The 11003-nt window shown below is 52.8% G+C and overlaps 1 protein-coding gene across 1 annotated transcript; it reads right to left on the reverse strand.

Annotated features, from left to right (window-relative positions):
• Window positions 1-419: 419 nt before the first annotated feature.
• PTGES (prostaglandin E synthase) lies at window positions 420-10989 on the reverse strand. The gene is made up of 3 exons (XM_077147020.1): window positions 10757-10989; window positions 7613-7695; window positions 420-1567 (listed from the first exon to the last, which is right to left on the reverse strand). The coding sequence occupies exons 1-3, from the start codon at window positions 10883-10885 to the stop codon at window positions 1318-1320; spliced, it is 462 nt and encodes a 153-aa protein (XP_077003135.1). The 5' UTR covers window positions 10886-10989; the 3' UTR covers window positions 420-1317.
• Window positions 10990-11003: the final 14 nt, after the last annotated feature.

Genomic DNA, 11003 nt, shown 5'->3' on the forward strand with positions numbered 1-11003 from the left:
CAGAAGTCTAGGAGCTGCAGAGTGGTGAGGGGCTACCTCCGACCCTGGAGCAAACGGTGCCGTGCTGGGAGGGAGAGGTGGAGGGAGACAGACGCACTACAGCAGAGCAAGCAGGGGTTTTGGGGAGCGCACTTCCTGGAGCCTGGGTTTCTTCATCTGCAGAATTGGAGCAGATACCAGCACCCCTGAGTTGGGTGTGTCACAGGGACGGGCGACCAGGATTCAGGCCTGGTTCCCCCTCGCTGGAGGTAGGAAGGTGTCTGGGACATCCTGCTGGCTGTATCACTTAACGCCCCACTCGGGGTGCATTTGTGTTTGTCAGTCTGGCCCCAGGCACACATCAGCAAAAATGCCCAGCAAACAGGAGCATCAGCCGGACACCAGGAACAGACAATCCAAGAGGCGGTGAGGCAGTCCACTGAGCTGGTCAAACACTTCCATTTAATGATTAAGAACCCACTTGTCTTAGAATGAGGGCCTGGGAGAGACACTTTCCTGCACCCTCTAGCCCCATGGATTCCCGAAAGGCGTGTGTATTTGCAGTTTTCGAACCTTACGGAAGAAGCAGAAATTCCCTTTTACTGATTGGTTATTGGAAGTCTATTGTCCTTGACTGACAGCCCTTTGGAGTGATTAAAGCTCCCCCAAGAGGAGACCGACAGTACTGCGGGCACCTTCCACCCACACCTGAGAAAGACCTTGCAAAGGAATGCAGAGTAGTGGTCAAGGGAGGTGTGGACGGGGGGGGGCAGGGATGGTGACCCCGCCCAGCGCCTCACTGACCGCCCACCGTAAGAGGAATCACGGAATGGCAGCCTGCCCGCTCCCCGGCCCTACATCTAGAGGGCACTGGGCCAGCCCATCACTGGAATGCACATGGGGAGCCTTTTAAAATAACAGATGCCCTCCCAGACGGCCTGAGCTAGAGTCTCTGTGGGTGGGTCTGAGAAGTCTGCACATAGCCCTGGATTCCGACGATCATCAGGTTTGGGAATCCTGAACTTGAATTTCCCTGACTCTCCCCACTGCGTAGAGAGGGAGAGGAGGTGCTGTTTTCGGTGCTCTAGCCAGCTCTAAATGGCCCTGCCCCACCACTTCATCCAGGACCAAGGAGCTGAAAAAAAAACTCACATGCACACACACACACATGCAGGCACACACCCTCAAATGTGCACACACACGCAGGCCCTCAGGGATCCACACGCGCAGCAGGTTGCCAGGAAACCACAATCTCGAAGGGATGCCCAGTCCCCCAGGTCCGGCCCGGGTGGTGCTGGCCCGGTGTGGCCGGGCGGCCGGAGAGGTGTCGGCTGTGGGTCAGAGGTGGCGGGCTGCTTCCCAGAGGATCTGCAGGGCCATGGAGGCGCAGGGCAGCTGGGCCAGGGTGTAGGCCAAGGAGCGGGTGGGGGCCCGCAGCTTCCCCAGGTAGGCCACGGTGTGCACCACGCGGCCCACGAAGAAGATGAGGAAGTGCATCTGGGCAGCGAAGGGGTCCGGGCCCAGGAAGGAGTAGACGAGGCCCAGGAACAGGAAGGGGTAGATGGTCTCCATGTCATTCCGGTGGGCCCTGGGGAGCCGAGAGGGGTGCGGTTAGTCAGGCATTCGCCTCGGGGCCCTTTGGAGAATGCCATGAAGGGGCGCTGCACCCTTGGGGATCATTTCTGGGGCGCAAACCCTCTGGTTCATTTGCGGCCAGGACAAAGAGGTCCCTGAGTCAGCGGGGTGAGGGGAGAGCAGCGCCAAGCTTACGCCTGGGAGCAGCTCGGGAAACAAAGGCTCCGATGAATGGGTCAGGAGTCAGAAAGGCCCACCAGCTGGGGATTTCTTCACCATGACCCTAGGCTCCCTGGGACCCTGCCACAATCATCCCATCTCACCCTCTGGAAACCAGGGGCTCAGACGCATTAGCATTATCCACCTCACAGAGGTGGGGGGCGGGGTAGAGGTGGGATTCGAACTGAGGTCTGACTGGATCTGTCAGCCTGGGGCTGCCCTCCTTCCAAATGCAGGTCCTGGAAAAATGGGCCGGAGCCCACGAGCACGCATTTGAAATGAACACCTGGCCCCAGTCGTGTTCTGACTAAATATCAGCCCTGCCCCCTGAAATAATAACAAGAACAGCTTCCGCTTACTGGAGCTGACCGATCGCCAGGCTGTGGCGAAGCTCTTCGTTTCATTCGTGCTATCCCATTCCCTTTTTGTTTAAAATATTCAAGTGTGTGAGTGTTTCTGGTGGAGGGGTGGGGGGCTGTGGATAAGCCTATCATAAATAAAGGGTCAAGAAAGAAAACTTACCCGCTCCTGGTAGGAGTTAGTTCACATTTTCCATGACCCCCCCCACTAATGGTCAGCTTCCTTTACCGAGGGTAACAGAGCCGAATTCTATAAATTAGAGACTGAGCGGGCAGCTGAAGCCATAGATGGCCACACCGGAAGCTCAGATAAACAGGAACCTGGTGCCTGGGCTATGACCTCCCCTCCAGGACAGGCCACATGTGTGGGGTATGGAGACTGCTGGGATGGATGCCCTTCCCCAGGCCTTGTGGCTGGAATGCATTTCATTGACACTTTGCCCCAACTGTCCAGACTCAGCCCAGCAGCTTGTGGTGGGGACCCCTCTGTCTCAGAGTCCTCCACTTCCCTCCCACTCTCAGAGTTTTGGTCAAGGGCCACGGTATGTTGGCCTGATCATATAGAAGTGAGAAGGGCAAGGAAGAGGCCTGGAACCCTCAGCAACCCAGTGCTGTGGGAAACTCTGCAGCATGACTGGGGAGGGGGGAGTCAGAGATGGAGATATTTGAGCTGAAGCCTGAATTATGAGGAGCCAGCTATGTAGGGAAAGAACTTTCCATGGAGAGGAACCAACACGTGCAAAGGCCCTGAGGTGAGAAGGAGCAGAGTGCTTAAGGCACAGAAAAGAGGTTGTTGGCTGGAGAATGGGGCCTGAGAGAGAGTGAGACAGACAGGATAAGAGTGGGAGAGAAGGCCTGGGAAGTGAGATCAGGAGTCTGGAATTTAATTTGGGGGTATAAAAGCTCCTGGAAACCAGCAGAGCCTGGGTCTTCCTCAGGCCAAACTCAGGACACAGCAGCTTGTGCCTCTGTCCCCACATCCTGAGGCAAACATGAATCCTTCCCCCTGAATCGCGACCTCGGGGCCCAGCCATGGGCAGTGGGTCTGCAATAGGGCTGGTCCTGCCCATATGTGGGAAAGATGCTGCCTGTCCATGCTGGAGAGAGGCAGGATGTGACCAGACCCAAGAACGGAAGAAAGAGAAGGACAAACCAAGGACAAGTTCACTCCAATTCCCCAATCAAGTGAGTCCCTCACCTTCCTGGGTGGAGAACAGCTCGGGGCAGGCAGAGGGAGGGGCCCGAAGCATTCCTTCAAAACTGCTCTGCCCGTGGAAATGGGATAATGGACGTCACACCCCACCCCCACCCCGACACACACATGCTGATTAGAGGGACACTTTGAAAAAGCTGTTTTCCATTACGCCACTGTGTCCCGAAACATAGTAGACCGAGTACCCGAGTACAGGTAACTCACAGGATGGTATTGGGTGCTACCTCAGTGCATATTTTTCAATACTTATATATTTATTTTCTAGTTTCAGAAAAAGCACAACTAGCATAACGAAACCATCCATTCAGATATTTTTCCTCTATGTATGTGTTTATATTGTAAGAGTGAGGCCAAGTTTTTTAAAAGCTGTTAAGAGAATCAGTGCAGGCAGAACTCAAACATAGCCATATCCCAAAGGGCGGGTGGGGGACAGCAGCTGGGGAACACGGGGGGAGGGGGAGGGATGAGGAGGGGAGAAGCCCATGGTAGATGCAGGCCAAGCCCATGGTAGATGCAGGCCATGCCCTTCGGAATGGGGCCGAGGTGGGGAGAAGCAGCCCTTGCAGAGAACGTCACGGTGGGTGCTGAGCTCCGCCTCCTGGATCCCGGAGTTGCGCAGTGACTCAGAGGTCACCAGTGCAGAAGGGGTGGCCGAGAGCTGGGACTGAGGAAGACGCGGGGCTCTGTCTCTCAACGACTGGGGCTGGCTCAGCCCTCCCTGCCCCCTCCTGTCTGCACCAAACCGCAGTGGGGCCCCCACGGAACTCACAAAGGATGCCAGGGGCAGGGTGAAATGGGGAAACCAGGGATGATGCAAGAAAACTCATGCCTTCCCCTCACCCCAGGAACTGAAGCTGAGACACAGGGAGGGAGTCATGTCCCAGAGAGACGCTTGTGTGAAATGTGTCATTCCCATAATAACCATATTTTAAGGTAAAAGTGACCCCAAGCAAATTCCTGCTAGACTGAACTTGCATGGCCTCTTGCAGAAATCAGGCTTGTCCCTTGTCCTTGCGACATCACGTACATCTCACTGTTTCGGGTGACAGTGGAGAACTTGGGTTATCCCAGGTATCCTGGGCAGGGCCAGCTGCTGGGAGCCACTTCCTTTAGGCCTTCCCGCCCGGCAGGCCCGGCAGGGATCGCCTGGCGCTGGCCCACCATCCGCAATGGTGATTATCAGGAATTCACATTGGATACAACCCAATGGCTGCTTCGTCTTTAAGGCAGGTATAAAATTGAGTAAAATTGGTATAAAATATAGTAAAAGTGGTTAGGAGCAACAGGCCAAGTCTCCCACCGTCTGGGCTCAATCTCGGACTGTCTTTAGCCGTGTGGTCTTGGCAAGCCCGTTTTTCCAGCTATAGATGATAGTGCACTCTGCAGAGGGTTGTGGGAGAGCTAAATTAAGTTAGTACCTGCAAAGAGCTTAGAACACTGCCTGACCCTGTCTTCACCACCACCGCCGCCACCTTCACCAGCCCTGTCCTGGACGTGATTGCTAAAGCCAACCGCACCCTTCAGGTTTGGGCAGGCCCCCTGCTGCACTCGAGATTCAGAGGCCAAATTAGGGAGCATTAAGCCAGGAGCCTCTAATTCGGCAGAAGTACTAATAAGCTCTGTGACCTCAGGCAAGTCTCTCTTCCTCTCTGAGCCTCAGTTCACCATCTACAAAATGAATGCTTTACATCATGTCTAAGGGACTTCCTAGGGCTGACATTTTGGAACCCAGTTTCTTGACAAACCAGTTCACTCCCACGAAGTCTACATGCTCCAACTAATCAGAAATATCCCAAAGCTAGCATTGAGTGTTTACCTTCCTCCTTTAATAACCACCTCCCTGCAGTTTCACACACAGAGCCTCAGAACCTGGCCAGGCCACACCTTGCCAGGAAGTGAATAGGTACCATGGAAAGGAGACTGGGTTTCTCCATTTTCCTTTAGAGCGAGTGCCTGGCTTCTTCCAGAGCTGGGCTCATGTTCTGGGCTCCACATGTGCCAATCTGCAAGACAGATTTATTGCTCCACAAACCAAGACTTAAGGGCTTTCCTGTTTGGACACAAAAGTGACTCTGGTTGGACCATAAACCCTGGTCTAATATTTAACCAACTTTTGCGTCTAGCAGCTCTCCTCCTTGGGTTCCTGCCAGTTGTCCGGTAGTGGACAATCGGATGTGTGATTCTCTTAATTCTGCACTCTGTTTCCATGATGTTCTGTGAAGTCAGGCAGTGGAGGAAGAGTCCCGGGGTCCAGGGACCCCCAGGTCTGGCATAGCCCTGTGTGCAGTGGGTCCCCCGTAAATAGTCATCAAATGAATAAAGCACTCAAAAAGTGCTGACATGAATTCCAACAATTCAAGCATTAGCACTATAAATGATGTTCAGAAAAATGGACTGGGTGTATGGAAATATCCGGGCCCCAACCAGTCTGCATGGTTATTGCCAGCAAAAATGAGCCAAGTATCTGTCAGCCCACATGGCTACTCTTGTGCCACAACTAAGCATTGTGCATAGAAGCCTCATAGCCTAGGAGAAGGCAGAATGCATCCTCCTGGTCAGTGGCATGAGCAGACTGTCTCATCTGTTCATCACATCCTTCTCAGACAATTAGGAGGGTCCCACTACCTGGGGAAAAGGGGTAGATCAAGGGGTCACCAATATGGGTACTGTATAGGAAAGGATTTTTCTGTTTCATTCAAGTACAGCTAGTGCTTGGCACGATGCCTTACACATAGTAGGTGTGCCTAAAATGTCGGTGAATGGATGATGGATGGATGAATAGATATCTTTTGAAAGACTGGATACTTGAAGGGTAGAATAGCAAGGAATTTCACTTCCTGCCTTACAGATTTCTGCTGTTTTTTTAAAACCACACTATGTATATTATTTTTAATGGCCAAGGAAACCATACCAAAAAAAAAAAAAAAAACCCAAGCTTTCTTTTACTTGAACTGGAGTGTCCCACCCCTTTCCTCCTGTGTCACACAGGAATATGTTGAGAACTATGTAAGGGTTTGTCTCCTGTCCCCCCAACTGCCCCACCCTGTTCGGCCACCCATCCAAGCCACTACCCCACAGATTCTACTGATGACCTGAGAATGTGACCTCCTCACTCTCCAGCACACTGGTTAAAAAAAAAAAAAAAAAAAAAAAAGCAGAGAGGAAGCTGCCCAAAAAATCCAATAAAAGGTACTGGCTATGTGAAATTAATATTCAGTTAATGGAATTGTATGCAGCCACTTTTTAAGAATCATTTTTTTTTGGAAAGTGCTCATGCAATAATGTAAACAAAAAAATAAGAAGCCCCAAATTGGATTGCACACTTAATTTTTTGAAAAATATTTATACATGAAGACAATAAATAGATCAGAATGTTAACAGTGATTGAGATCGTGACTGGGTTTCCTGTTTTTCCTCTACGTACTTTCAGTATTATCCAAATTGTCTGAAATGAATAGCTCTGATTTTTATCTAAGAAAAATTGTTTTTAATTGACTAGGGGATGCTAAGCATATGAAAAGAGGTACAACTGTACTCAGAATAAAAGAAATGTGAGGAAAAACTAAAATGTGACATAAATTGTCACATGTCACACTGGCAAAGGGATCTATTCAAAAGTGTCCTGATATGCGTGGGGAAACAGATCTCACACATTAGCTGTGGGACTATAGATTTGTGCCCCATTTGGCAAAATTTCTTACCATTTGGTTGCCACCTACAGGATGCTCACACACACACGAAGGCCAATGCAAGGGGTTTTGATGCGTTACTATTTTTAACAAACTTGGAAACAACCTAAATGCCCACCAGCGGGGAGGTGGTTAGAGAGGCTGCAGGTGATGGCATAAATACTATAGCACTGGTTAAATGAATGAGGCCCCTCTGTGAGCTGGTATGAAAAAAATCTCCGTTGTTATGGAGGAGAGGCACAGGATAGCACCGTCGCTGCAGGGTGATTCTTCTTGGGGTAAAAAGGGAAGAGCCCAGCACAAGTGTCTGTCAATGCAGAATCTCTTTGGAAAGATGCACAAGATACTGGTAACAGCGTTTGCACTTGGCGAGTAGAAATGGGGAGTATCTTCAGATCACAGGCGGGAGGAAGACTGACTTCTACGCCAGAACATCCCTTTCTAACTTTGCCATCCTGTGCGTGAGCACAGTATCATTCTTTGTAATAATAATAAAAAGTATTACTTTTTCAGAGTTCAATGGAAAGAGGGTCTGAAAGGAGAGGCGGTGGCCAGGCCTGTGGCCTCAAGGGACTTGCCTGAGGCAGCGCTCCACGTCGGGGTCACTCCGGCAATACTGCAGGCCTCCATGCCTCAAGGCGTCCTCAGGGTTAGCAAAGGCCTGAAATACATCGGCTGAGAATTACTACTTGTAATATGGATGGTCCGGTCGCCAGGCTCTGTTTTGTCTGTGGACAGTGTTTACAGGGAAAGGCACTTGGAGCCGTCACACACAAACATCCATTCAGCCAGCATTCGTGAGCTCCTACTGTACGCCAAATGCTGGGGGTTCACAGAGAACAAAGCCCTCCTTTCCTTTCTCTTGTGAATAGGCCGTGAACCAGGAGACTCCACAGGTAGCCAGTGTTAGGAAGGGTTGCTTAAGAATGTTCACGGGGGACCTGACTGAGTCTTGGGGTCAGGGAAGTTTCTCTGAGGCAGTAACATTTAACCTGAGGCTTGAAGGATGTGTGGACACAAACCAGATGAAGGGAGGGTTGGAGCATGCTAAGCAGAAGGAATGGCATATGCAAAGGCCCTGGGGTCAGAAGAAGCTGGGCATGTTTTTAAAGGATGGAAAAGCCAGTGTGGCTGGAGCATAAGAAGGCAAGGGGCAGAGGTCCAAGATGAAGTTACAAGAGTCAACAGGGATCCAGGAGGCATCTTTAGAATTTGGACTTTGCACTAAGAGCAATGCGAAGGCCTTGGATGGACCTAGGCTGGTACTTAGTTTCACACTAAATTTCTGAACTCTGTGTCTCAACTTCCTCATCTGTAAACGTGGAATAAAATGGAGTGCATTTACCATGTGAAGAGTGAAGTGGGGAACTGGAGAGACAGCCCTAGCACAACTCCTGGCACTCAAAGAGTCATCAGTTTTTCTCATTGGAAAGCAATGACTGAAGATCATACTCACAGCCCCAAAAAAGCCCATGCCCCAAGCCAGACCCTGCTGGCATCTGAGCAAAGTCAACCCACTGGCCTGACCACAGAACCTGAATCTCAGCAGCAGGTTTCCTAAATTGCTCAGCCAAGTGGCCCAACCCTACTGCTTGTGATATCTGTCCCTCAAGTGCTGGTTTGTCTTGTCTGGCAGGGCCTGCCCCTTCCCTACCCCACAGGGGAACGCAGCCCGGGGCCTGCTGTCGTGCCTGGTGCCCATCATGGTCAGGATGAGAGCCACACACCCAGGGTCCCTCTCTGCTGGCCCTGGACTCAGAGAAGCACCAACTCTGACGACCTCATGCCAATGCCATGGACTTATGACACCCTTTAAAGGGCCTTGGCATTTAGTGAGCAACTACCCTTGGAGACCACAGTCTAGCACGGTTGCTCACCCCTGCTCTAATGCAAGTTGGCCCGGCCAAGAGCCAGCTGTGGTGCAGATCAGAAGAGCCTCCAGTGTTGGGGCAAGTGGTCTGGATGCACTCCCAGGAAGATAAAGGCTGCTGTTGTTCATGTTACCTTAAATTATTAATAAGTAATAAGGATGAACATATGTGGAGCATTTGCTATGTGCCAAACATTGAATTCTCCCAGCAGTCTGGTGAGGAAGATGCTGACCCTATGCTGTGTTTACAGATGAGGAAACCAAGCTCCCAGACTGGTCTGAGATGCCAGGTTGGCGGGTGGAAGAGTCAGGGCCCCCCTCATCATCTCCCCACTGTGTTGCTTCCCCAGGTCCTTCCAGGCTGCCTGACTCAGACCCTGGGTGACTCCAAAGGCCAAAAGCAGAACCAAGAAGGAGCCACGACGGTGGCGGGGAACACCTCGTGGGCAGCCCAGGGGGAGGTTTCCTTGTGCCGCTTCCCCACTGACCAGGCAGAACGGCACTCCTGGGCGTTCTCCACCCCTCTTCCCGGAATGCACGTTAAAAGGAAAGCTCTGGACCCCTGGACCCCATGGTTCAGAACCCCACCCGCCCCCCACGTCAGCACGTAGGCTCTGGAGCTGGACATCTGGCTTCAAAGCTGGCCATGTGACCTTTGCCGGGATGACTGCTCTCCTGAGCCCAGGGGGCCATGGTGGGGACGGCGTGCTCAGCTCCGTGCCAGCACACAGAAGGACACAATGAGCGAATGCAGCTGCCCCTACTCGATGCCTGGAGCCCACAACTCTGGGATGGGCCGAGGTAGGGAGAAGTCAGAAGTGGCCACTGTACAGCAGCCACTGGGCCTCACTTCCCCCCGGGCTGCTGCCCCGCCTGCAATCCTGCTGGGATCTGTGCCAGGGGGGTGAGCCTGGCTGATGGGCAAGACCGCCACCCCCCAATGCCCACCCTGCATGCGAGGCCAGTGCCAGCCTTGTCTTGCCTTTGAAGTGGACCAAGGGAGAGAATTGGGGTACAGTTTGCAGAAACTATTTCTCCATTAAAATACCAGGGAAAATGATCCGCGTGCAGGCTGAAAGCGAAGGTAAGAACTCCAGGCACTCCTGGGGCCTCTCTGCATCCTAACAGGATGGGCCTCCAGGCGAGGACCGGCTGAAACTTCACCCCGTGTGAACCCGGCAGGCTGGGAGCCGGCTCCCCGCCCGCGGGCTGCCTACTGCTGGCTGGTTTGAGCCCAGCCTCACTGCATTGGGCCGTCCCACCGCTTGCTCGCTCGCTCGCCCTGGCTCTTCTCTGGGCCTCTTTATTGTTGTTTTCCAGGGACTTGGATCGCTGGGAAGATTCCTCCCCGAAAATTCCCAAACTATGATAGAGTCAATCTGAGACCTGGGCTCTGGAGGCTGCAGAGGGTTTATAAGAAACAAACACCAGGGAGTTGGGAATTTCCACTTAAAGTTTTCTCAGGCTCTTGTTTCGCCAGTTCCCACTCCACCCAAATATCCGATCCCTCATGCTGGGAAGCCAAGGGTCAGAGGCTCTCGGCTGTCACGCTCTACCCTCTGGCCCTGCTTTCCTTTGAGGCAGAGCCCGCAGCACACTCGTCCGGTCCCGTTCGGTCAAGCGCTCACCTGGTGGAATGGCAAGCGGATGGAATGCTCTTTTACCAAAAAAGACAAAAAAGGTGCGAGCCCTGCTGAAAATGACGGCTGGGGTGGGGGTGGGGGGTGGGAAGCGATCTCAGGGGGAGGCGGGAGGTTGCCTAGCCGCAGGGCACTGCTCATGCTCTGAAACTGGAGAAACTTTGGCCATTTCCCCTTGGAGCACAGCTCCGATCCCCGAGGGCGTCACGTACCTTCTTCCGCAGCCTCACTTGGCCGGTGATGATGGCCACCACGTACATCTTGATGACCAGCAGCGTGCTGCAGAGCAGGAAGGCCGGCAGCGCCTGGCCGCTCACCATCGCCAGGCCAGAGGGAAGCATCTTGGGCAGGGTGGGCCGGGAGCTCTGGATCGGCGGGTGTGAGCGTCTCCCAGCACGCCTGCTGTGGGGCAGGCAGGGAGGAGGCGGGGAGAGTGCCTGAGGGAGGCCACTCTGAAAT

The sequence above is a fragment of the Tamandua tetradactyla genome, chromosome 2 (genome assembly GCF_023851605.1).
Source record: "Tamandua tetradactyla isolate mTamTet1 chromosome 2, mTamTet1.pri, whole genome shotgun sequence".
Lineage (NCBI taxonomy): Eukaryota > Metazoa > Chordata > Mammalia > Pilosa > Myrmecophagidae > Tamandua > Tamandua tetradactyla.